Source organism: Plectropomus leopardus, chromosome 22 (assembly GCF_026936395.1).
Source record: "Plectropomus leopardus strain MGB_pleo_1.0 chromosome 22, ASM2693639v1, whole genome shotgun sequence".
Lineage (NCBI taxonomy): Eukaryota > Metazoa > Chordata > Actinopteri > Perciformes > Serranidae > Plectropomus > Plectropomus leopardus.
The window spans coordinates 15,773,560-15,800,708 of NC_142197.1; the positions used below are offsets into that span (position 1 = coordinate 15,773,560).

The 27,149-nt window shown below is 39.5% G+C and overlaps 1 protein-coding gene across 2 annotated transcripts; it reads left to right on the forward strand.

Moving 5' to 3' along the window:
• Positions 1 to 26,219, forward strand: rassf8b (Ras association domain family member 8b). Of its 2 annotated transcripts, XM_042511683.2 has the most exons (9): positions 2 to 430; positions 13,441 to 13,611; positions 16,304 to 16,654; positions 16,838 to 17,043; positions 18,570 to 18,773; positions 18,899 to 18,973; positions 20,042 to 20,164; positions 21,130 to 21,253; positions 22,514 to 26,219. In XM_042511683.2, the coding sequence occupies exons 2-9, from the start codon at positions 13,500 to 13,502 to the stop codon at positions 22,627 to 22,629; spliced, it is 1,311 nt and encodes a 436-aa protein (XP_042367617.1). In that variant the 5' UTR covers positions 2 to 430; positions 13,441 to 13,499; the 3' UTR covers positions 22,630 to 26,219. The 2 variants fall into 2 exon arrangements, with proteins under 2 accessions (XP_087928927.1, XP_042367617.1); XM_088072801.1 differs by lacking the exon at positions 18,899 to 18,973 and having other exon boundaries at positions 1 to 430.
• The last annotated feature ends 930 nt before the right edge of the window (positions 26,220 to 27,149 follow it).

The following is a 27,149-nucleotide window of genomic DNA, read 5'->3' on the forward strand; positions in this document are numbered from 1 at the left end:
CCAGCTCCATCGTGACTGCATCACAGCTGAGTGGATCTCGGGGTCCATTTGCGTCGCCAGTGCGTTGCAGCTTTAACCGGTCCATCATGCCTTGCGGTGTCCCAGTTCAGTTCCGACGCAATTAACAACAAGCTCAGTGGTCTCCCTCAGTGCTGGTGGGGCAGAGCAGCAGCAGCTAACAGGCTCACAGGCAGATGCCCAGAGCCTCATGTCGGATGTCCAGTAACCGGACGGACGCATGTTTACATCCACACGGGTTGCAGAGGCGAGGAGGAGCACACGCCGCGGAATAAACCGGATCTCCCGCATGTAGCCCGCAAAACATGCAAAGGAAAGTACCGGATTTAATCCCGGAGAGAAACACTGAGGCTACAGCACAACAGGAGAGTTTCAAATGCTCAGACACTCACTGATCTGCTGCAGAAAACAGGTATGTTGTTGGGCTGAATGCTGTCAATGTCTCTGCTGTGACTTCAATGCGTCAGTCAAGCCAACATTTAATATCTGCTGCCAGTAAAACAAGCTTGTTGGTTGTTAACCCTTTGAAACCGCAGTAAATTGGCTTGATTTCTTTTAAAAACACACCGGAGGAGGGCGATGAGCAATTTAACAAGAATTTGGCCCGAAATGACAAATATATTAGTAAAAAAGTTACAAGAAAATGGAAATTACGCAACAAAAAGTAAAAACAAACAAACAAGCAAACAAACAAAACAATGACCTAAAGAAAGTGCTAAAACAAGAAATGCTTTAAATGCTTAAATTATTTCTATTTCTGTAACATAGTTTTAATTATATATAGGCCTAATTAAGAGAATTCTACATAAATAAAAAAATGAAAATATGCAACAAAAAAGTTGACAAAAACAATACTAAAAAAGGAAAGTATTAAATGATAAATATTTCTTTTTCTTTAAAAGTTTAATTATATGTGATTAAGAAAATTCTACATAAAGTTTCTGGACATTTTCCCAATTTCTTTGGATAATATCTAATAGCGATGCATGATATTGGACTTTTTTGCAAACTGGCTTGATTTCTCATAAAAAATAATATAATAGGATGACAAGAGCCTTATCAAGAAATGGCCCAAAAACAAAACAAGAAAATGATCTCAAGAAAGTGTTTAAAAAAAGTTTAATGTAATTCTACATTTACTTTCAGGACATTTTCCCTAAATTTTGCCGATATTTGATATGCCGACATAGCCTATAACAACTCATTTGGCTGATAGATGATATCGCGATGATATCCACTTTTTTCCCAATCCCATATAAGAGATCACAAAGTCTCTTCTGTAATGGAATTACAATCATATTACGCAAGCTCTTATCATGATGGCCCACCAGCAGACACAGGCATGAAATACAATGCTTTTCAATGTATGCAATATTCATTAATTGTTTAAAATAAGAAACAAGTTTAAGGTAGGGTTGATGTTTTGTGTATGTTTACTTTGTCAATAAAAAAAAAGAAAAGAAAAATCAGTTTGTCATATCAGCAGAAATCAGTGTGTTGGCTCATTCCGATATTTCATTTTAAATATCTGTTAATACCGATGATGTGCCGATATTATTGTGCATCCCTAAAATCTTTAAATGTTCTCCTGTCAACGCTCGCTATTTTTCTGCAGTTTTCAGGACATTTATTGCCAAGTTGCTCATTATCTATTTCCTCCCGTGTTTCTCAAAGAAATCAAACCATTTTGTTTTTTATTGTTATTCATCCAGAGGACAGGAAAACACACAAGAACTAACACACACTGCTCAGCTGTGGTTGCATAACTTTATTTCGCAAGAGGGTCAGATTTATTTTCTCCGTGTCCTCCCTTTTCAAATGCTTCTCTAATGTGGCAGTCAGTTTTATAACTTACTTTTATTGCACACCACAATGCATCCTTAAATGGAGTTATCCTCTCGGTAACATACCTGATCTATGAGCCAGCAGGAAGTGAGTGAGTGGTCAGTGTGTGAGCGGATCTGCTGAGCCCTGCAATGATGAATGATCTTAATAGAGTTGGGCAATAAGCGCTCACTCAGCAGTGGCTTTAATCAGAGTTCCTTCAACTGAGTCATACGGCGACAGTAGGAGAGATGAAGTCCTTGAGGCACACGTGTGATAGAAGCAAGGACAAAAGTCACTGTTTGTGGTAGGAATACTCAGCAATTCCAAAACAATGACAAAACAGTTATTCACGCCGGCACAAGACAATTACACTAAAGGTATTTTGGTATTTTATTGTTATGTTTCTTGGCCCACATTTGCAAAACAGAAATTATCCTTCTCAAACTGTTTTTCCTCTGACCTACAGTTTTCCTTTTATTTACATTTTAAAGAAGCATATTTCAACATGCCTTCCTTTTTTATAGATGAGGAATAACTTGAAAGTTGTCACCAATAGCTGTTCAGAAACCTTTTCTTGTCAAATGAAATGACATGAAATGCTTTGACAGTTGAGGGCTAAAATACACACGCTTGCTCAGTGTCCCTCTGCATCAAAATATGACGCACTAGGTACACCTCCTGTGTCAGCTTTGGGCACACAGGGAAAGCTTGTCAGTTCACTCTTGTTACATGCATTGCGTCTTTTCAAAATAAAATAAACTTCGTTTTCAGAGGGACTGTATAGTTTCTGCTCTTTAATAACATGCCTTTTTTCAAAATGAACTTTGATCGCAGGTAAAACACTTTGCTTTTAGGTTTACTTCTTTATGTTTAGTCAAGAAAAGGACATTGTTAGGTTTAGAAAAAAAATGTTTTGGCTTAAAAAAGAAAGATGTTAAATCACGTGACGCACATCACATACGTCACATGACATAAGTCACCAGCATATTAACAGATACTAGCACACTGTATTGTTACTAAAATGACTCAATTGACTTTTGGTTTCACACAGGACACAAACAGCAGGCTCGCAGGTGAAAGTCCAGAGTTATGTGGACTTTCTCACTCTTTATACTACAGAAGTTGCTCAATGCATCTGTATCATATGCAATAGGCCACTGACCAAGCATCAGAATTTGACAAGTTGAGATCCAAAGGAGACGTCAATGAGTCAGTTCACTAGTGACAGGCAAAGAATATGAACCAGGTTACTTAAAGCAAGATTTAGGGGGATATTTTGACATTTAGTGATGAGGATTACAAAATGCTTTCAGGTAAAACTTCTGTTGAGAAATGCGTCAGAGTTCATTTTTCAGAAGGGTTTTAAATGGGAGCCGAATCTGCACGTCCTTCCTTTCCAAAACAAAAAGACCTGGTGATTAAAACTGTCGAAAATACTGAGTAATGCAGTTATATATGTAATATCAGTGTTTTCACAGCGCTGTTTGGCTCTTTGCCATCCAGAGCTGGTGTTTGGTATGTCCGTTCTGGGCTACTGTAGAAACATGGTGGTGCAACATGGTGGACTTTGGATGAAGATTTAAATGGCAACAAAAACACAACAATTCTTATTTTCAGGCAATTATACACTAAAGAAAAGATACGTATTACTTTTAAAATCCAAGGTGCTTTCAAACTGCTTGTTTATCCAAAATGATTGAATGATTAATTGAGTTGCCTATTTATTTTTTCTTGTTTTCTAGTTGACAAATTAAGAAAAAACTGCAAAAAGTAACTACATATTGCAATATTTTCATCTTGAATTGGCCAAAGCAAGTTCTACCTTTTATAAAGTAAATAAATAAACGTGCCAAATTCCAAATGCAGGGACTTCTCTAAGCATCCCGTTCATCTGTGTCCCTTAAGCCCCCCTCCTCAGTCATATTTATAATCCAAATGACAGATTTCACAGTGCATAGCTATCTAACCAGTAAACACGTCTTTCCATGTACTTGATATTTGCCTCAACAGCAGACATGTGCTTGAGGAGCAGAAAACTCTAATTTGACAGACTTTACAGAGTAAATCCAGTGGAGACTCCCCCTCCCACCACCTCCATGTCCGCTAAGCTCAGAGACTTACAGGGTTAAAGGCTTATTGTCTCCTCCAAGCTGATTAGTTTTAACTTTTGAGACTGCAGGTGGCAGTTCTGTCATCTCAGTGTGGCGGTCGTTCCCAGCACGTGTCATAATATAAACAATGTAATGCTGAGATTTTGAACCCCCTTTTTTTAATGTTTTTTGGTACACTGTAAAATTAAAAGTTGATTTAAGTTTACTTTAAAAAAAATCGAGAAAACCGATTGTCAATATAACTATAAGTTATTTCTAAGTTTCAGCAACTTCAGTAAACCAGAAGTAAACCTTCTGTACTACATTACTGTATTTTGCTGGTTGCAAACTAGTCATAGTCATATTTATATTTTCTTAAACATGTTCATTAAGTTTAGTCAGACTAATGTGACTTAATGAAGTTAGAAAGATCAAGGGGATTTCACTTGTCATTTTTAAGTTGCAACAACTTCTTAAAATTACATAAATCCGGCTAAATTTTGAGTAAACCTAGCGATTAGATATGGAGTAAAAATAAATTCGGATTAATAGTTATATGTACTTTATTTTCTCAAGGAAATTGGTTTCCAAGATTATTTCAAGTAACATTAACATTATCAGATTTTACAGTGCAATTTAAAAACTTATGTCCACAGGGTTGTGGATGTTGTGAACGATACCTGCTCACTTCTAGTTTTGTTGTTTTCAGTAATTTTGTGTGCTGCATCCATGTAAAACTTCACTGCTTGTTTGTTCTCTGAAACATCTTAAATTGCATCTCACAGAATAGCTCAGTGACAGAATGGAAAACTGTTCAGTGTGATTATTCCCTCAGCCTATTCCAGCCTTTGTCTAACCCACAGCCACCTCGCTCTCCTCGGCTGACAAAGTTGATGTGGAAGTAATCTCTAAAAGACGTCTCCATTGGGCGGCACACAGCTGCATCTATCAGTGCACTCATGGAGAGATTGAAGCAGAGGTTGAATATTGTAAAAGAAAAAGGTGTTGCTGAAAGGTGACTATTCTGGTCCAGTTTAACATTTGAATCAATTTAATAGTTTTATCAGATTTTTAGGATGGAGTTGCAATAGCAGGCTGTGTAGTGGGAGCAGTGAGGAGACAAAGGAGAGATGCTGCTGTATAATATGTCAGGCTGTGTGCCAACTCAGAATCACAAAGTCATGAGCATATTACTTTGAGGGCCACTGAGCCCCCCGCCACACTCCATCAAGAAGTGTCTGAGGACGCGGGTCAAATCCTAATCTAATTAGCTTTTTATATTTGCCATCCATGGAGCCATGCCACAAAAAAGCTCAAGTCAGCAGGTATTTCAGTGTGGCTCATCCACCACTTTGATCCAGACTGAAGTATCTGAACTACTGGATGGACTGATATTTATGTTCCTCTGTAGATGAGACTGAGATTGAGTTTAGCCTATAAGGTTAAATACTGTCAGAAAAAAAATCTTAAAATAAATACTATTTATAATAAATATATACTTAAAAAATAACAAAATAAATACTTATTTTGTATTATAAGAGCCATTTATAATCATAATCATATTTTTAAATAACCAAATGGTATTTTACATCCTGCTAAAATGTGTGTCACTTTACACTATGCATTATGAATATTGCACTATCCCACAAAGCATGACATTAAATTAAAGTTACAACTTACAAACAAAACTTTAGAAAACGCACCTAATGATTACATTGGAATTTAATTAAGTGTATGCAAATGCATAAAATAATAATTCTGAATATTTAGTGACGACTATTTCTTGTGCCATCTAGTAATGATAGTTTAATCGACAAATCACGCAAATCCCCACAGTATATCTTTTTTTCCTATTCTACAGTAAGGAAAAACTTCTGTAAGAGTTGTATGTAATAAATAAGATGCATGTTTATTCAACTAAAGTAATTGTTCAACCAGTGATTCGTTTTGACTAAACTGTACATAGACTCCAGTGTTAAACTGGAGTTCGTTGTTTCTTTCCACCAGCAGACCAACTCTGAGACGTTCCAGTAACACCCCTCTTTAATCCTGAGTACTAGAAAACTTTGCTGCAGTACACACCTCTACGTTTTCTCGCAGCCCACATTCAGAGGAAACAAAGAGGAAGTGACAGGAAAGCACGGGCTGCTTCTTAATTGTTAGTGATTGTTTGGTCTACTTTCCCATACCGTGCCCTCCAATCAATCCAGTCATCTGTGTAAGGCCTCGGACAAAGCCAGAGCTGGGTCACCATGGTGAGGGATTGTTTGCATCCAGTCATGCTGCTAGCCATGTGGGCACAGACACACACACACACACACACACACACACACACACACACACACACACACACACACACTGCAGCATGCTCTTTTGTCTGTGCGCCACTTGTTTCAGTGGACCCCCTCCTGCTGCCTCCACCTCCTTGTTGCTTTAAAAATTGGCCTCTGATTGCATCATCGTTGTTTTTGAACTGCTCAGTACAGCTGCTGCTTCAAAACATCACGTCGTCTTGATGCAAAGTCACTCAAATCTCGTCTTCAGGTGTGTTAGTGAAGTACAAAAAATGATAATTTGTCTCAGAATTTCTATAGTTACACTGCACTGTTTTCAGCACATCAGCAGTACATAAAAATGTCTTAAACACACTCAATAACAACCTAAAAGTGTCTTAAAATAACTGAATTAAAAGACTATTTATGTACATTTAAATAAATAGATATCATTAACTTATAAGGTACAGTAAGTACAGTATCCATACAAAAGTACACATGATGATAGTTAAAAATCACCTAACTGTTATTTTTATAATTATATTTTTGCAGTGAAACTTGTGCAATTGAAATATTCAGTGGTGTTTTACATTTGACTTGTGCTGGTGAAATGTCTGTGCAGATTTTGTTGGATTTCTTTTTAAGTTATAATTTTTTGGCAGTCAAATGCAGCATTATTCTGGTTTGTTTGTTTTTGTTGGTGTGCTGCTGAAGCCAAGGTCAGAGGGTTCAAGCTTAATCAATGAGTTTGTTAAAGACTAATTAAGTGATTGAGTGAGAGAGCACTGGGCTGAAACAAGGCAGGAAATGAACTCTTTGGTGGATATTTGCATTTAAACCCACACTTGTACTTATTTTGACTTATTAAAGGTTTAGTGTGTAGGATCTCGGGAAATATATTGGCAGAAAGGGAATGTAGTATAGTTAGTATGTTTTCTTTAGTGTAGAATCACCTGAAAATAAGAATTGCTGTGTTTTTGTTAACTTAGAATGAGCCATTTATATCTACATAATGAGCGGGTCTTTGTCCACAGAGTCCGCCATGTTTCTACAGTAGCCCAGTGTGGACAAACCAAACACAGGCTCTTGATAGGGTTGTTTTTGCGTTGGCCACCGGCTGTAGTTATCAGCCACTCTGCTACAAGCAGAACAGCATTGGAGAAACACTGACTTATAATGTGAAACTGCTTTATTCCGTGTTTTTAACAGTTTAAATCACACACACTGCTCCTTTAAAAGCTTTTCTTTTACATTTTTCAATCTGGATTTGCTGATCTCTGGGATGTTAAAAGGGCTTTCAGTGGTATGTTTGTGTTGATCCATCTTACGAATTACCATCCATGTTTGGAAAAACAGAAAACTCTGTCTTGCCACATTGCGTCCCCTCCCTGGCTCTGCCTTCCTGTGGCATCCTGAGAATGAAACTTCAGGGGAGGCAGACTGAAGTCACGACTAAGTTTAGCTCAACGGTTCACAGCCCAGACGACACAGTCTTCTTCACGTCTGAAACCACAGGGCTGCAGCAGAAGTCGTCCAAAACCACAAATGTCTAACTCAAAAACATGCACGGCCTCTTAATTCTGAAGCTGTACAAAGATGATTCCACCTGCAGTGACTGTTAGATGGAGGAGGCTGAACTTTACTGTCCTAGATTCTCTGTGAACGGATGACTGAGTGAGGGATTCAGTGTGCGTCTGGAATGTGAAGCATTAAGTCCGTGTGTTTATTAAACTGTGACTAATGGAAAAGGAAATTCCAGCAGCTACAGCACCTTTCCCACAGGTTCTGAGGTTACCCACTGTGGAGCCGAGTCTGACATTAAATATGGAAAGTATACATTTACAGGGAAGCTGAACCGAAATAGAACCGCACATGTTGCAGCATACTAATTTGTGTACGCTCGCCATGTAGCTCGTATGATTTATTTATTCACACTCTGGCAGCGGGGGCTTCAAAGTGACTGCAATTCAGATCAAAGACGGAGAGAAAGTATGGAAATAGCATGATGAAAATTCAGAACAATAGCAGCAACGGCTGTCGTCAAAGAACCCACAGGGGCGGCTGAGGTGCCTCTCAGTGATTCACGTGTTGGAAGTTATTAGCAGGGTAAAGAAAATCGAAGCTCGTTTCCACAAGGAAACAGACTGCAGCAGGGATGCTGTTGTGCAGAGAATTCGATTAGTTTGACATTGACATAGCCTGACCTTACAGTCCCAGGTCACAGCTTCTATATCCTGTGTGCCTCAGATCCATGGACAGATTATGAGACAATGGGTCCTGGGCACCGATACCCAAAATGCCACGCCACCTCTCCTACATAGGAGCAAGATAGATTTGTGGTGGTTTTGCCCCTTTTTTGTTGTTGTTTTGTGTCAATATGCATCTTTTTGTGTGATTTTGTCCTTTTTGATCATATTGTGTCTCTTTGCAGTGGGTTTGCATCTCTTTGTAGTCATATTATGTCTCTTTGTGATTGTTTTGCCTGTTTTCGCAGTTATTTTGTGTCTTATCTAATGTCTTTGCATCTTATTGTGGTCATATTGGGTTTTTTGCCCATTTTTGTAGTTATTTTACACCTTTTTGTAGTTATATTGTGGTTGATTTGATTGTTTTTGTAGTTCCTTTGCATCATGTGTTTGTGGTCATTTTGTGTCTTTTGTGGTTGTTATGCCTGCTTTTGTAGTTATTTTGTTCCCTTTTAAGTTTTTGTATCTCTTTGTTGTTATATTGTGTTTTTTTGTGGTTTCTTTGCATCTATTTGTGGTTGCGTTGTGTGTCTGTGGTTGTTTTATCTACTTTAGTAGATATTTTGTGTGTCTGCACTTCCTTTGCATCTCTTTGTGGTCATATTGTATCTCTTTGTGGTTGAGTTGGCAGTTTTTGTAATTCCTTTGCATGTGTTTGTGATCATTTTGTGTATGTGTTTTTTTGTGGTTATTTTGCTATTTTTTTGTAGTTATATTGTGTCTCTTTGTGGTTGATTTGGCTGTTTTTGTTGTGCCTTTGCATGTGTTTGTGGTAATTTTATATCTTTGTAGTTCCTCTGGAGTTATACTGTGTCTCTTTATGGTAGTGTTGCCTGTTTATGTAGTTCTTTGTGGTCTTTTTGAGTCGTTAATTTGAGTGAGATTTTGCAGTTGAACCCCAGGGGCCCCTGACATTTTGGGCTGCCTGTGCCCTGTAGTCCTGTTCAGTCATCCATCCATGCTCAACTTGCAAGCACAAAATTTCAACGATCAAAGAATAAAAAGCTATAGGCCCGCTCGCTTCATCTAAACAACATCTGCTTCTGCACATCTGCTTGCTCCTATGGCGCTGTATGCTGCTTCTGATACCTGCTGGCATATGTTGTGGTATTCGCATCTGAGGACCAGTGAGTCAGGGAATGAAATGAACATAACAAAGATGTGTTAGTGAGATCAGTTTTGACCTAATGTTTTTCAAGTTTTGATGCTCATGTTTGATATTTTAGTGGACCAGAGCCTGTCTGAGCTTGTAGCCAAGAAGTGTCTCCAAGGATCTGAATCAATGATCTTTTAATTTAATACAATTGTTACCTTGGTGGAAAAGGTGACTCCTGAAAAGACACTGCAGGTAGTCTTTATGTGGTGCTCTGTCCTGCCAGACTCATGTCATTTTTTTGTACCACTTTTATAGTGCCTAAATTTTTAACCTTCCATGTAGGAGTATTTGCACATTGATGGAATACTTATTTACCTTGTGTTACACTGAATAGTTGAAAGTTTTAGCAAAAAAAGCACGTGTTTTGGATAAATGAGACTTTGATTATACTGCACAAGTTGTGTGCGAGTTTGTAAACAGATTTTCTGAAGTGGTTTTGCATTTCTTAAATGTTTCTTGATTTTTTGATTTTTCATTCCCTGTTGAGACATGCGAGAAAAACAAACTTTTCTTCCCAAATTCACTTCAAAACTGTCAATCAGTGATACAGTGTACAAATGATCAATGGGGGAGTTATCCTTTAAAGTCTCTCATTGTTGATTGATTTGGACTTGTAAGTAACAATTTGAATTTCCTGCAGCTTAGTTTGCTCTCTGTTTTGATGATAGCTTCATGGTGATTGTATCACAAAGGAGTGAATGACTTCAGTACGACTTCTCACATATATGTGCTTATAGCAAGTTTGTGTGTGTGTGTAGTGCACATAAAAAAGTGTGTGTATCCGTGTGTGAGCGAGAGAGGGAGGGAGCAGATTTACAAGCTTGTGTCAACACTGGCTCTTCCTCCTGCTGTGACTTCAATATCACCCGTCATTGAATAAACATTGTATTACGACATTTCAGCAGCAGCTGTGACAGTTTAAAGGCATCATCACATCATCTGTTAGAGTACTGTGTGTTATGTCACAGATCTTTTGTTAAACTGACTGCAAATTTAAAGGTCCAACATGTAAGATTTAGTGGAATATATTGGTTAGAATAAAATATCATATAAACAATATTTTTGATAGTGTTTAATTACCTGAAAATATGAATAGTTGTGTTTTTGTTACCTTAGAATGAGCCATTGATAACTACATAGGGAGTGGGTCCCTATGTATGTGGAAATCACAACTTTGCACCGCCATATGTCCAATACCAATACCAATAAACCAACCAACCGTCGGCCACCGTAGTTAGCAGACCCTTGTTGTGCCAAACAGCATAGAAAAAACAGATTTTTTTAACGTGAAACTGTTTTTTTTTCAGTGTTCTTACTGGTTTCATTTATTTGGTCAGTATGTTTTAGAGAGGAAGAGACCTCTGCAAATAATCTGGCTCCTGGTAAAAACCTCCTTAATGTCTGGATCTTAAATTACCAGAGAAAAAAGGTGAGCACACTTAAGCTGGTGCTGGGCTAGTGTGGCGTCTCTGATATGTCCAATGGGAAAGGGGAAACACTGATTTTTAACATGAAACTGCTTTATTCAGTGTTTTTAACAGTTTTAGTCACACGGTCTGTTTATTTTGGGGTAGGAGAGACCTCTGAGGATAATTACGCTCCTGGTAAAAACATCCTGAACAATGAACACTGCAGAAATTCGAACAGGAAGAAGTTTAACCTGGTTGCGATCTGTAGTCTTCACTGCTAGATGCCACTCATCCCACTTAAACTTACGCACTGCTCCTTTAAACCAACAAGTTTACTTAGAAATAATCTTCAGGTCAAACTTTTCCAATGAATCCGGTTAGAAATTGTTTCATTCCACTGACCTCTTGCTGAGTAGATAATCTTACAGAAGCATGACGTTTCCTTTCCTGACTTTCTGCCTGAACCTCCACCAAAATGAATATTGTTTCATTACTTTTTCATCCCAAAAGTGCTTCTTTGGAAACCCCAAACCTCCATCTTTGCTCTGTTTATTCCTCCATCCCTCTGCTGTTCACCTTCATGCCCCCTTTTTTTTCCTTTAGTTTCTCCCCTTTCTCTCTGCATTTAACTGAGCTGTATTCATGGTCTCGTTTACTGAGCTGTTAGGACATCTGGGTTCAGATCCATCCTGCGGTATCTGTCTGGAGTTACAAATCATCCCATTCCCCACCGAAGGCATGACTTGCCCTTACCAGATGCCCTCAGTGCAGAGGAGCGTGCACGGTAATGCAGTCTCAGTAGGAAAAGGCCTGAGGAGGACTGGTAGTTAAATTGCAGGAGGGGTGGGAGTCCCATCCCAGCTGTGATGAAGATGGAAGGCGACCTAAATTGTTAAGGGAGGCCTCAAGCGATATGGAAGTCAAGGATCAGAGCTGAACTGATGGCCCAGTCGGAGAAAAAGCAGTGCCGCTGCCCAGTAGGGTTGCAATAGTCTGAGCATTAGGCACCAGCTCCTTCGCTGCTCTGTTGCGCCGGCCTGCTGTTGTGGCCTTGCCAGGTTTGTAATGACTGCCTCGCTGCTGAGGTGCTTGTGTCAGCACTTTGAAAATGGCTCTCGTTCTGCGTGCATGCGACCGCTCTTTCCTGCACCGACACCGGCAAATGAAAAATATATTGGATGAGGCCTGTTAGACGGTCACAATCACTGCACCACAAGTGTGTTCTTGCAGCAATTTATCAGCAACATCACAGGAAACTACCTCAGAGGAACAAGTGTTGTGAATTGTTGCAAGTTGTTCGTTTACAGGAAGCTGGTGTCACTATGTTCAACCCTGTGGTGCTTGGTTGATATTTTTTTTTAAAGACTTTAGCTCTTTTCTTCCATATTGTAGCAAGAGTGTTGTGTAGGGTTTGTTAAGTCATTCTTGGAAGTGTTTAGGGCTGTGCCGAACCCAGAGTTATGCCAGTCAAATAGGATTTGCCTGTTTGATGTGAATATTCATCAATTTGTTCCTCTGTTTCTGGACAGAGTCTGAGAGTCTGAATGGGATTCAGGGGGATGTGAATAGTTGCAGATACATTTACATAATATATTACACAAGCCAAGGTTATAGGGAAACTCAAGTTTTGGCTAAATGACGTTGTGATGAGATGATCGGGATTATTTTACAAAATTTAGTTGGCCAAATTGATTATTTCTTTTTGTGATTAACTTTTATTGAATTTTTAACAGGGGTCTACAACAGAAAACAAGCAGTAGAAATCAATATATACATGTAACTTTACAAAGAGGGTTACGGCATTTACTAGAGAAAGAAATTTTCATATGCAATTTAATTATTTCAAGTAAACTAAATGAGTTAAAAACCTGCAATATTTTTTTCTGGCCACTTGGGGTCAAACTGTAAACACACCAATGACAAATTGAAGTTGTTATGGATAAATAATGGACATACCTGCCGTGATGTCAAGAATGGTTTGTGGAATCCGTTTTGCAACCTTGAATTTGGCGTTTCGGCCATCGCCATCTTGGTCTTTTTGAGACATAAATGACCATATTTGGATGAGAGGGTTGAGCTGTGGAGGAGCAAGGAGAGAATGCAACTCATAGACTGTAGTGACATGGTTTTTTTTTTTTTTTACCAGTCTGTAAACATGTTTATTTCTGCTGTGAAGTTGGGCATGTTAACATGGGGGTCTATGGGGATGTTTCTGGAGCCAGCCTCAAGTGGGGATTCAAAGAACTGCAATTTTTAGCACTTCTCCGTTAACTTTTCTTAATTTTTCAGGTTGCGCCTTGGGCTAATATTATCAAACATTTCCAGTACATCTTTAAGGTTTTTGTTTTAAGCTTAAAGTGTTAAATGCAACCATGTAACACAGTTCATTGCACTGAATATTGTTTTTTCTCTCTTTTTAAGGATGGACAGTTGAACATTATTTGCACCCTCTTGTGGTGTGGAGGAATGAGGGCCTCTGAATGAAGGCCATGGAGCTGAAAGTGTGGGTGGATGGAGTGCAGCGCATCGTGTGCGGGGTCACAGAGTTCACCACATGCCAGGAAGTGGTCATTGCATTGGCACAAGCCATTGGTAAGCTCATAACAACTTATTACAGTATGAGAGACTGTGCACTCATCTCTGGTGTTTGTAAATCATCAAAAACTATCACAAGAATATGAGCAGAAGATATGAATTATTATTTGTTATATAAAGAGGGCTTCACAGCCCGATATAAATAATCCCCAAAAAGTCTTGTAAAATCCAAATGGCCAGCTAATAACATGACAATGACTACCACCAAGAGAAGTAGATTCAGCACTATGAGATAAAATCCTCTCAATCTGGCTCACGTGCTAAAAAACTTAAACTAAGGTGCAGTAAATGATATTTAGTGCCTCATAAATCCCTATGGGGATTTTCTGCTGTGTGGGTTGTGTCCAATATTGGCTAGGCAGGTTGTCAGACATACTAGAGATGATAAATTGCAGTAAAATGAAAAGTGACTAGAGGGCACAAAGAGATTTTCATCATAAATGGGCTGCACAAAACGAGATGAGTCATGCTGCAGACTTGGGTTTATTTACCTGCTGTAGAGAAATAACTCTGATTCTGTACTTATTGCGCATGTGAATCTAAGAGCATGAGATATCATTTCGTCAAATTGAAAGTTGTTTGCTTTCCACAGGGATTTCTCAACAACCAATAGTGTTAAAACACGTCTTTCATGGTGACAGTGTAGCAGGAGTTATGGCGTTCACTGTCCTTTGTGTTCTCGGTGCCTTTTGTCCAGCCCGGGGCACTTTGATGTGAATGGCTGAAGTGATGAATGTGCCTCTTTTACAAGGACCCTTACTGTGAGGGTACGATGGGCAGTGTTTTACTCTTATCTATATGTGCACAAACAAGAATGTAGGCGTACACACACACACACACACACACACACACACACACACACAGAGCCATGAACCATTGAACGTAGCCCTTTTTCCCAACACAATCACTGTTTGTTGAGCTGAATTTTCCCACTGTTAAAGTTCTTTCACCAATCACGCTGGTAAAGTTCTTTGAAACTACTAATGCTGCACAGGCGTGGGAGAGCTGTCAAAGACTTCATTGAATCTGTCCTGTCTTTCCTCTCTTAGCTGCAATGCACTTTGAACCTCATTTTTTAAATGCTTCCAGTAACGTCTTACCACTGGGAGTTTTCACAATATACTAGTAGTACAAAGGCAAACGGTACCGAGCCAGTAAATGATGCATTTTACTTTACAAGCCATAAATCTGGGTGTAATCAGTATAACAATGAAAGTGGGTTGTGTGTTTGTGACTCATCTGTTCAAGAACACAAGAATAGATCCTTGGGGAACCCCATAGGTCAAAGGGACCTCCCAAGGAGAAAGCAATACCTACAAAGTTTTACTGAACAAGAGTGAGCTGAATCAGTCTAAGGCAGTGTCATGCCATTAATCCAAAAAATGTCCTGTTGGACCAAAATCCGATATCACTGACAGCCCGTTATTCCAAAAAGAAATGCCAGTCGCTCCAAATTGCTGTTTTTACTGACCTGTCGCTGCGTTTCCAAGCAGCACTTGAACCACCACACTGGGGTGCTTTTCACCGACCTGCTCCTGCTTTTCCATCAGCTTTTGTGCTACCAAACTTGGGTTGTTTTAAGCCAAAACAGGATCTTTCCTTATCATATATCCTTCATCTATCCTATCATATAAACGCCTTATCATCAGCCGTTTTTGTGCTTAAACCTAAACACGCAGCGTTCACAGCCTTATTGAGATATGTAAAATTTCAGTGTATGTGCAATGAGATAATGTACAAATGTAATGAATCCAGGGTTTAAAGAAAGTAAAATGCAAACATTTTTCTTTTTTATTTCTTTGGGTGTTTGTTTTTGGGTTGATGAGCTCTTGGGACATATTTCAGCAATGGGCCGTCCCCTCTAAAAACACTACGAGCCTAACAGCAACATACTACAAGTAATTTTCAATGAAAGCTGGCGACATCACACACATGTTGCTGTGGATGGCGTGAGACACTACAAATCATATTAGTTTTTTGTTTCTGGCTGGGGTACTGTGCTATGTAGCTTAGCTGTCTTTATGTGCAGAACACAATGGGATAAAATAGGGAGGAGAAATGTGATGTTAAAATGGGGCTCAGACATTATTCAAAAATGTAGATATTTTTGTGGCCAAATACAAACTTGAGATGATGTTCAGTTGAGATGCATGGTTGCAAGTAGCAGACACACACAAGCCTGTGACAACGCAATTATGCGAACGAGCACAACGCTTCAACAGCAACTTGCCGATAATGTAGCTGGTTACGCTGTTGCTGGGTTGCTCATATTGTGAACGCAGCATGAGGCATCACCCCTGCTGAAACTGATTTCCTAAGCGATTAATCAAAAGCAAAGCTAAGATAAATTAGATTTAAATTTGAAGAGTCAGTCAGGCCAGGTAAAACAAGAAAACAACCCCAGAGCTCTCATCACTTTTGATTCAAATCTTAAAATCTTGATTTGTGTATGAAAGTTTATGGCATGAACTGTTTCCAAATGAGCTCCGTCCCCTTCAAAACAGGGGGAAGAGGACAGAGATAAAAAGGAAATACAAAAAATCTCTTGTTTGACATATTATTTTACGGTCATGTCAAGTCCCCATCACTTGTAGTAAGAGGTGGATTGAGAAAATGTAAATATATATAAATTTAAAGGAAAGTAATGTAATTAAGCACGAGCTGTATCAAATTTTTCATTTTGTCCCAGGGCGCACCGGCAGGTACACTTTGATTGAGAAATGGCGTGAGACAGAGCGTCACCTGGCTCCGCATGAGAACCCTGTGGTATCCCTCAACAAGTGGGGTCAGTATGCCAGCGACGTCCAGCTCATCCTCCAACGAACCGGCCCGTCTGTTAGCGAGCGGCCCACCTCTGACGGGCAGGCTCGCGTCCCAGAGCGTGGTTTCTACCGGCAGAGCCTGCCACCTCTGGCCAAGCTCCGCCCGTCAGGGACAGACCGCTCGCTCAAACGAAGGGAACCCAAACGCAAGTCTCTGACCTTCACTGGAGGGGCCAGGGGCCTGAGGGACATATTTGGGAAAAGCAGAGATGCTGAAGGTAGTGTGTTTCTATTTTTGAGTATATTCAAGCTATTACTGCTGTCAGTAGTAGTAGTATTATCAGTTGTGTGCATGCTGTTCTCATTCTCTTTCCTTCCCTCCCTCTCTGCTTTTATCTGTCAATAATCCAAACACCATCCTTTCATCTCCCTCCCCCCCACCCACTCATCCGTCCATCCAGCCAAACAGGCCCAGCAGCAGGGTGTGAGTCTGAACCTCAGCAGGGTTGGAGGTGTTGGAGTAGCATCTGTACCTGGGAGTCCAGCCAGAGAGCTGAGCCGGCTGGTGCAGCTGCAGAGAGACAAACTCCAGGCCCTGGAGAGCCGTCTGCTGGGCTGCGAGGCCGAGCTGCGAGACTGCGAGGAGGCCGGCAGCGAAGCCAACGAAGTGTGTAAAATCACAGCTGCCAGTGCTGTTACTTATAGGAAAAGATGATGTGTGCAGATCCATAACACATGCACTCTGAAATCTTACAAATCAGTCAAAGCTGTAGTTGGTAACTTTTGATTAAAAATAAGTTTTTGTCATTTAAACTGTCACTATGTCCCGAGAGTAATACATGAGACGGAAAATCTGTGAAAATAATCACGTTCCTTTGCCTCCTTACAGTTTTTTTTGAATGACATTTGCAAGAATCCACTTTGACTGAAGGAAAACAATTAGGGCTGTCAAACATCTAATTTTTAAAAAGCAATTAATCAGTGAATTTCAGTAGTAAATTAGCATCAATCACATTTTTTAGCACACGGATACAATTCCATTATTTTGCATTTTAAAACAGTTTTGAAGTCCATATTCACCAGGTGAAGCAATTATTACCAGATTTTCTTGATTAAGAATCAAATGACAGGAGGACTTTTCAGGAGTTGCAGTTTAGTCCAGTATCGTCGATGCGGTTGCCCGCTGACATCAGTCTGATTAGCTGCATCTGCATGGTTAGCTCATAGGTGGTAGCAGTTTCAAGACTGTTTAGGGACCACAAAGTACAGAAATATTCAGATACAATTTGCAGAAATAACATATTTATACTGCATGAAAAAACTGCATGGGACTAGCAGAAAGTGGGCATATCTGTTGAGGGGAGACTCAAAGGTACCCATAGTCTCCCCTTCATTCAGATATCTGGTGAGAGGTCAAGGGACCCCTGTGATGAAGCCATTTTTCCTTGTCAAAATTTAGCCTAAATTTGGAGCATTATTTCACCCCCTTTTGAAGAAGCTAATACAACTTTGGAAAGACAGTGATTTTGGCAAGGATTGCCAGTGATTGGTGGGATAAAATAAAAATAACACATTATTTATGGCCCTAATCACATTGCGATTAATGCTGACAGCCCTAAAAACAACCAAAACCAGAACCGAGGAGTATCTAACGCTATCAGTTATGTAAATCACTGCCCATTTACGACGATCAAACTTACAGAGTAGCCAGATGTGAATCTAGATTCTGCATTGCGTATTTCTTGCCTCAAATGTTTTCAGAAACATTTAGTTTACTGTTCAGCAGCAATATAGGAACGGTTGGAGGGTGCTTCATTCTGGGTTGACTGTTTTCAACATGGCAGCAGTTTCACAAACTTTATCATTGTACAGCTAAACTGTACACTAAAATGTTTCTGAAAACATTTGAGGTAAGAAAATGGCAGATTTTATGTCTCATGTACTACTGTCAGGTTTTAGTGCACAGCATTTTTAGTCTTCTTAGCTGTTAGGGCGGCAGTAGGCTGCAACGAAAGGTCCCATTCATAATTAATTGATGCCTTTCAGTGTCCCATCTTTTGAGCTCATATGTGTGAATGTGCTGTTACCTCCCTGCATCATCTTTTATTCCTTTACTGTGTTTTGTATAATAAGCATTTTATATTCTCTTTGGGGCCCAAGAGTTTTGAAGCTGAATCATTTTTCACTTTCCAGAGAGGAAACTTGGAGGAGGAGCTGCTGCTTTTAGAGCAGCAGGTGAGAAGGAATGATGCAGAGATGGAGGAGGAGGAATTCTGGCAGAACGAGCTGCAGATCGAGCACGAGAGCGAGCGGCAACTCCGGCAACAGCTAGTCGAGCTGCAGGGCCGTGTGCGCGACTGCGAGGCCAAGCTTGCAGAGTACCTGGCACACATACAGGTGAGCTCAATGAGCAGCTACCTTGGGAATCATATGAAACTTGGAATTGAAAAGTGGAGCTACTGTGGTTGTCTGTGGAGATTACTTTCCATGTTATTACATATTATACCTGTCATGTTGTGTAGAGCATGGAGGGAGGCCTGGAGCAGGAGCGGCAGCAGCAGGAGGCTGAGCTCAACCAGAGGGTCAATGAGGAGGAGGTACAATCCAGTTTATCCTTGTCTCCAAAAAATACTTAAAACCATGTAAACAGAGAGGAATGTAGTTTGCTGAACTATTGAAACTTCTTCCATGACTATACATAAACTCCCAGTTACGATTCTGTCTCTTCCTCTTCAAAATAAATGGATCAGGTGATTAAAACCAGTAAAAACACTGTAGAGTTTCTTGCTCTTGACTAGCCCTTAGCGCAGCACCTGCTAATGTGTGCTCACCTTTTTATGCCTCCCCCCTGCTGTTGCAGATACATTATGTTACATTATCTGTCTGTCTGTCCATCCCATTCTGTGAATGCAATGTCTCTTGAATGCCTTGAGGGCTTTTTTTTCTTTTAATTCGGCACAAATGTGATGAACTGATAAGATTTTGGTGGTCACGGGTCACTGTCACCTTGCATCAATCTCACTCTTGCATACAATATCTCAAGAAGACCATGACACACTTTTTTCAAATTTGGCACAAGTTCAAGTTAAAGTTTATTTTTCATATACATTAAAAGTACATTGTACATTCAATGCAATGAAATGTTTTATGCCCTGGCTTTCTCTCCATCCTTAAAACCTATGAATAGTACAATGAATAAAATAAAAATACAATAAAAATACTAAACAGAGAATAAAACAATAGCAGCATATAATTTTGGCCAGTTGTCCATTCTGGGCTTCTGTAGAAACATGGCACACTCCATGGATGAGGACCTACTCCGCATGTAAATATAAGCAGCAAATTCTAAGGCAACAAAAACACATTGATTCTTACTGTCAAAAAATAAACATACTCATTATGTTATATTCAATTTATGCCCATATATCCCCCTAAATCCTACACTCTAGTGCTTTAAGTTTTTCTCCACATAGAAATATACAACTCATCACACCGCATTGTTTTTTACCTCCAGACAAACTCAGATTCTGAAGGTCTAAACACATTAAGGAATGAAGAAGCCCCCCTACATCTTCGCTATGAGTATTATTTACTTTTGCCCGCCTCTCCTGAAGAACAGTGATGAACACTGGCTTCTCTCTCTTTATTTTCACTCTGGATTGCAGGTGCAAGCGCAGCTGGAGAAAGTGAAGGCAGAGCTTGAAATGCAGAGCCAACACACAGCGCTGCTGGAGAGCAGCTGCAGGGCGCTGGAACGCTCACTTGGCCAGTCCAGCAAGAGATTACAGGTCAGATTCTCCTGTTTAGTGTTTGGATTTTTGAACACCAAAGCTTCAATATTTAGAGTACACTTGGCAGTTGCAAATACGTATGGAGGATGCGTAAGTTTTACTTTAAAATGTGATTCTCATCAGGAAACTTGCAGCGTGTGGAAATTCTCTGCACACAGGTGGAACCGTAGAAATCTAAGCTCATTAAGTTGTGGGCAGTGAAGCGAAGTTTAATCTCTGGCTTGCAGGGATGCGCAGTGGATCCTTGGCTGCGTGCATCCTTGTATGAAGCGAAGTGCTCCATGTACAGGCGAGGTCCAGTAGGGTGTGGGAAGCATGAGGTAATGAGAAGGAGAAGGGAGGGAGGGTATTACAGCATTCTTCGCCTGATTAGAGAGGGGCCTGAATAAGTACACAATCCCGCGCCTGCAGTTGCGTAACCATCTGGGAGCTAACTCCTCTCTTTAGCTGGCTCAACTGGGTTATGACTTCTGGAGATTTTGAGCACAGTGAAATACCATATTGATTTCCAGGTTTTAAATCACGTAAATGACTTTTGAAGACTTATTTTATGCAAGGCATTCCTATAAGTTCTCTATCAGTTTCTATTCTTAGTGTACAGTGTACCAACTATTGTTTTTTAATTTTTTTTGTATTTTCCTGTGTGTCTGTTTTATTGTGATTTTATGTGTTAAGCACTTTGTAATGTTGTTTTGATAAGTGCCATAACAATATTTATTTTAAATTAAAATTTTATTGTTTGTTGTTAAAGCTGCGTCCGTTTTAATGCAGATATGTAGACAAAAAGCTCCAAATTAGGTACAGCGGCTGAATCAAAGTATTTTATCAGTATTATAAGACCAATTTGTGTATGGATTTCGCAGTTTTTTAAAGATAGTCCTCATTTAAATGCACACTGGCTGTATTAATCAGCCTTGTCATAGACTTAATTTAATTGTCATTGTGTATTTTTTCCCTCGCAGGAGAAGGAGCAGGAGCTGGAGCAGCTGACAAAAGAGCTTCGACAGGTCAACTTGCAGCAGTTCATTCAGCAAACTGGTACCAAGGTCACCGTGCTGCCTGCTCAACCTACAGGAGATACCAACGGCATGTACACACACACACACACACATTAATGTGCACACCAACAGAGACTTGCCACGCCACTATCACCTTGTTAAAAAGTTCAATTTCACAGCTAACCACGTTTTGATTGAGGAGCTGTATGTGCAGTGTTGTTTTCACATGTGTATGTACACAGTGCCACCTCCTGGGCATCCTGAGAATGACATGTGAGAGCTGCTGAGGCGTGACTGTTGTGCCATAACAGCTTAAGTCAGTAACCCCATTACATGGACCAAATCACTAGCAGCCCTAAAAAATGCTGCAAGACTTTCGCAGTTAGTCAAAAGGAAAATCCCTATTTTTATTCTTCTCTGACACAAATCCCTCAGAAGGTTTTGGTTTTCAGTTTCATATAATTTCATTTACCACAGTGGCAATTGTTTTGTGTTACTTGCGTCAAGTTACTGAATTATTACAGTAAGCTGAGTGGTGGTAAATCCTAGAGCTTTATTGTGCAAGATGGTGAAGTATAGTTTGGTGTAATATGTCAAATTGTTACATTTCTTTAGTTAGTTTTCTTCGTGGTAAATTATACTAAACAAAAGGCACTGGTTTTTGCTCCCATTTTTCACAGGTTTAAATTAAAGACTTTTTTCATGCACTTAGTAGATATGTTTCTCTCAGACTTCTCCTTTGTCTCCAATGTTGTTCCATTAATTTGGCAGTACATCCAAACAGCCTCACAACCAAAGGACCTCCACTTCTGGCATCTTCACCCGAATAGCTAATGCAAAAAGTGATTTGGACAAACGATTTATTTCTGCACAAACCGTCTCAGGGCAGTTTATCTGCACGTTCGTCCTCACCAAAGTCTTGACCTGACAGCAGCTCATCTCAGTCCCTGATTTGTGAGGTCTTCAGGCTGGTTGGATGTCCTGCCAAATTTAGGAAATTACATTGGAAACGAGTTTTGGTAGTAGAAAAAAGCATTCAGTTCATGGGCAACAGCTCTGGTGGGCATTGTGTTTATTCTGCTTTACCTTTATATGCAACTCATTTACTACTAGGTTGAAGTTATACAAAAACAAAAAAACCCCCAAAAAAGTAGAATTAACAAAAAAAGAGAAATCAAAATTTCATTCAAAAGTACAATCTCACCCCCGTTTTATGTTTGTTTACCACATTTCTCAACATATTATAGTTAACGGCAGTTAAAACTCCTTGTCACAATGATTCCACAGGTCAACTGTGTCCCCTCTCCTTGATGGCTGACCACTTGTTTTTTTTTTTTGCTTGCTACAGAAGTGGACTCTGGCTCTCTGAAACGACTTGGCTCTTCTCGTCTTTTACCCAGCGACCTTCGCACCCTCCAGAGCACCATGTCCTCCAGCCTCAATCCTGAAGGCATCTACGTGTGACCTCAATCTGTGCAGAAGATGTTATTTGAGCCGCAGGGACAGCCTGATGTTACAGGGATTGTACCCGTGACTTCCAGGCCAAAAGGATTGACTCCCTAAACTGCAGAAATGCTCCTGAAACAAAGTCTAGAGGATGTTGGCAAAAACATTTCATGAAGGATGATCACAAAAAAACAATTTTACATCAGTTTTGCATCTTTCCTGCTCTGCCTCCTCTTCTATCTCACCAAGACTCGAACTGATGTCAGTATCCATTTGCTAACTAACATTTCATCTCTGTTTTCTCATAATTAAAGAAAAAGCCAGCAGATGTATTTTTGTTGCCCGAGGAGGCTTCAGCCAAACAGTGCAAATAAACTTTATTTTCATGTTGTCAATCATGAAAATTTGGACACGTAAACACAGTCCATGCACGAGCATGCACAATACTCAGACGCCACACCTGTGCATAGCCATATCTGATTGCCTTACTCTGGTGTTTTAAAACCAGATGTCAATAAACGGAACTCAAGGTAGCTGCTGAACTATGCGCCATATGAATTTGATAAAACACTTGGCACCAATTCAGGTGATACCTAGTCATGGTAACTGATGTCAGTCTAACTTTGGCTCAATACTTTTCTTTCACATATGTTTGGATTTATTGATTTTAACTGAAAGCTTGCTTCATATTTCCTGTGTTTGACACAAATGTTTGCCTTTCATATAAAGTAAACAACAGAGGAGACAATGGATGGAGGAGCATCATCAACTGTTGGACTTTTTTTGGTGAAATATTTTGGCCCTGTGTTCAGCTTTATGTCAAATTTGGTGCAGAGCCATTAATCTCCTCTTTGTTTCACATAATCACTTTCTCCAAAAGCTCTGAAATGTGAACGCAGCGATGAGTGATGACAGAGGCCTTTGTGCCTGCAGTGCAAATCCAGCTCGGAAACTTTGCCAACAATGACCTCATATCCGGTATGACCACCAGGTGGCGACAAAACATCTATTATTCAGACAGGGGAAAGTTAACTGTGAAAGTTTCTCCTGCTCTGATGTTATCCGTCTTTCTTCATTTTGTCAAACATGACTGTGTATTTTGGGGGTTTTTTTTCTGACAAAGCCTCAGCACTTTAGCTTTCAGTGTGTAATTTATCTGAGGTGCCACTTTAATCATTTGACATGTTTCACTGTGTTCATCCAGCAGGGAAACACACAAACAAAACACTCCCCAAAAAATACCCACAAACTGTTCTCCCATCTGAATTTCAGTGAACTAAAGATGTCTCATATGAACCAAAGCTAGTGTGAAAAACTATAATAGTTAGATGAATGTACTTGTTTTCTATGAATGCAACTTATGCCCGTGAAGTACGTCAACTTGAGTCAAATAATAGTTTTCAGTTTTCATGGTTTGCTGTCGTTCGGTGCCAGATGGTCGAGCTCTGTCTTGTTGAAAGTTGACAAAGAAGAAGTTGACAATGAAACTCAGACAGCTTCTCTTCTCTTCCCGTCTGCAATTCCACAAGTCTGATTGTTACTGCATTTACCAATTTCTGGTTGATAATTTCTCACCACAAAATAAAAGGAGATTGCTCACTGAGTTTCTGGGGTGAAAGTGACACAGATTGTGTGGGAATAAACTGGCTCAAATCTGAGTCAATAAGACTTGGACTTGAAATAATTTCAAAGTCTGTGGTTGTATGTGAACCTGTGAAAAAAGAAAATTGTGACTAAGTGAAGATGATTTGCGGTAATGATACTGTTGAAATAATGTTTGGACAAATGTCAATAGTTTCAAATTTCAGCTTTAAATTTGTGCCTGCAGTATTTTTAGTTCAATAAATTGCACTGTATTCTGAAATGGGTAATTTTACATAGTACTTTTTCATTGGTACTTTATGAGCATTTGATGCTAATGATTTTGTAACTTTGCAATACTGTGGTAACTTTACTTTAAGAAAAAAATCGCCTAGAAAAGTAGCCTACTTCCCTCACCTATGACAAATTTTGTGCTCACATTCTCATAATTTTCTACATCTACAAATCTTTTCTGCCCATTCACAGACTTTAATTTGATATGCACAGTTTACTCGCAGGTTTGCAAAGCGTGATACACAACCACGAGCTCTGAAATCATTTCACAGGCTCAATATCTTATTGACTCGTATTTTTGAGCCGTTAAGAAGAAGCCTGTATTTGTGCTGTGAGCGTACGATACCTCCCTCCGGTGTGAAGGATCTTCGCTGTTTGCTCTGCGGTGCAAAGGTAACTGGAGAAACTTCACATCACAAGTTGGCAAACTATTCTCAGAAATTGTTCAGTGACAAGTTTTTTTCTCTTCCCTCCTCCTCGCTCAGTATGCAGTATTATCGTCATGGCAACAACTTCAGCTGTGACACAGAGACTGTAACCCGCTAATAAAGGAATCACTCTCGCTGACTGAAAGTTTTGAATAATGGCATGCCTTACTGGGAAAAAAAACTGTAAATAATGTCTACATATCAAATCAGTCTATGGACTTTTTTTAAAAAGTAGATTGAAATATGCAGAGTGCTAGAGAGGTTAGATTTTAATGCTGCCATTCAATAGGCAGCTCTGTGTGCATGCAAAAATGTGTGATTGGTTTATTTAGACTCCCAATTAGTGGTGACAAACTAAGGATGCAGCAATTCATCTGAGAATCATTACATTTTGTTGTGTCCCTTTTTGCCTTGTTGACATTTACACTGGTGGAGTTTTGAGCTTTGGTAAAGAGCAGACAGCTCAGTGTGTGCTAGCAGAAAAAAATGGCAAAAACCTGCACATTATTTTCTCGCCTTTTCATTTCCCTTCTGGCAAAAACAACATCTCTGGATGTAAAAGAGATCCGTGTTGCATCGAAACATGACAGTATGTTTACAGACATTGCCAATGATTAGTTTCTGTGGTGCCATCAATGGTGCTTTTCAATAACAGAGCATGTGATGAGATGATGGAGCCATTATGGAGACAGCCATCAAGTGGTTTTGAAAGCTGATGTGGAAACGCTGCGGCTCAGGGATATTTCAAGACACAGAATTACCCAGACAAGAATGGGCAGAAAGTAATTATGGATGAATGCTGTTCATGATGTCTCGAGCCATTTGACAAGTTCAATCGTGTATTTGCTCTCGTGGGGACTTGAGCAGCTGTTTGACAGATTTAACAGTGTAGCACTGGCTCCTCGATACAGCACGACAAATGTAGCCGGTACTGAGAGAGATGTAGATTCATTTGAAAAGTAAAGTGTTTGGTTGGCGAACGACTCACGTTAAAGCTAAAGCTCGATGTGAATCATGAATTAGATGAACCGTGCATGGCTAACTTCACTGACTTGCGTTAACTCAACATTAAGACGAATGATTTTGTATTAAATGTTATAATTTTGTATCGTTTACTCACAAATTAACCAACTGTATTTTTTTTAAGCTTTCAGAGTTTAACAGATTTTTTTTCTCCGGTTCATCATTCAGCCGCATATGTATGAAAGACATAGAAATCAAGTTCAAGAATAATGTAAAATATATAAATAAATGAATAAAATATATTTAAAAACATGCCAGAAATGAATAAACTGCTATACAGTACTGAATGTGTGTGGGTTTTGTATCATTTGTGATTGCTTTTCATATTTTTCAGAAAATAAAATAGAAAGAATAGGGTTGGTTGACATGTGGGTTGTCATATGTATTGGATGTTGCTCTCTAGAGGGCGCTGTTAAAAATGTCAGTACTGAAACTCTTAAGAATTGGGGTCAGAGGTCATCTAATTTCAGGAAGAAGACACTTCAGATTGAGGTAAGAGCTCTTCTGTGTCTCTCCTCTCAGCTTGTCCTCTAGTGTGTTTATAAGGAAACAGAGCTATAGGTTTATATTTGGTTTTAGCCAGGCCACAGCATGTGGTTGTTATCTTTGTTGCTAGCAAAACAATCCCAATTGGGGATGCTTGCCACCTTCCCTTTGGGGTTAGTTGACGCATGTAAGGCCTGTTATTCTTTATATTGCAATATGAGGATAAAAAAAATGTAACCGATTTGTGTTTCTTTCTGTCGATGCAGAGGATGTGTGAGGTTGCTGCATTTCAGTGAAAAATTAATGAAAACAAGTTTAAAAGAAAAATGAAAACAATTAAAGTAGCATAGTGACAGCCAATCCCATAGTGTGTGATCACCAAAAAGTCCAAATCTTTTGAACAGAATAATCTTAAGGAGAGTAAGGTCACTTTATTCCTACCTCACTCTTAAGGCTTGTATTCACCACTGAAAGGGATTAAGAATAATTAAGAATACTGTTTTTGAGGGATTCAAATGATGACTGAGACACATATGTAGAAATCTGACTGAAATCACATTTCAAACAACCTGTAAACATGGTTTGGATACAATTAGCAAAACTTTATTATTTATTTTTTTTATTTTTCTTTTGCTGCCTTATCTTAGTGACTTATCTGGCCCTCTCTGGATACAATCTGGATACACCAAAAACAACTACAACAAACAGTTAGAGCTGGCAGTGTGA

What these genes read in the sequence shown, in the direction of transcription:
- rassf8b (XM_042511683.2), top strand. Translation starts at nt 13,500, where the DNA reads ATGAAGGCCATGGAGCTGAAAGTGTGGGTGGATGGAGTGCAGCGCATC. An exon ending in CCGGCAGCGAAGCCAACGAA is followed by an intron (nt 17,044 to 18,569) that starts GTGTGTAAAATC and finishes TTCACTTTCCAG; the next exon opens with AGAGGAAACTTGGAGGAGGA. An exon ending in AGTACCTGGCACACATACAG is followed by an intron (nt 18,774 to 18,898) that starts GTGAGCTCAATG and finishes CATGTTGTGTAG; the next exon opens with AGCATGGAGGGAGGCCTGGA.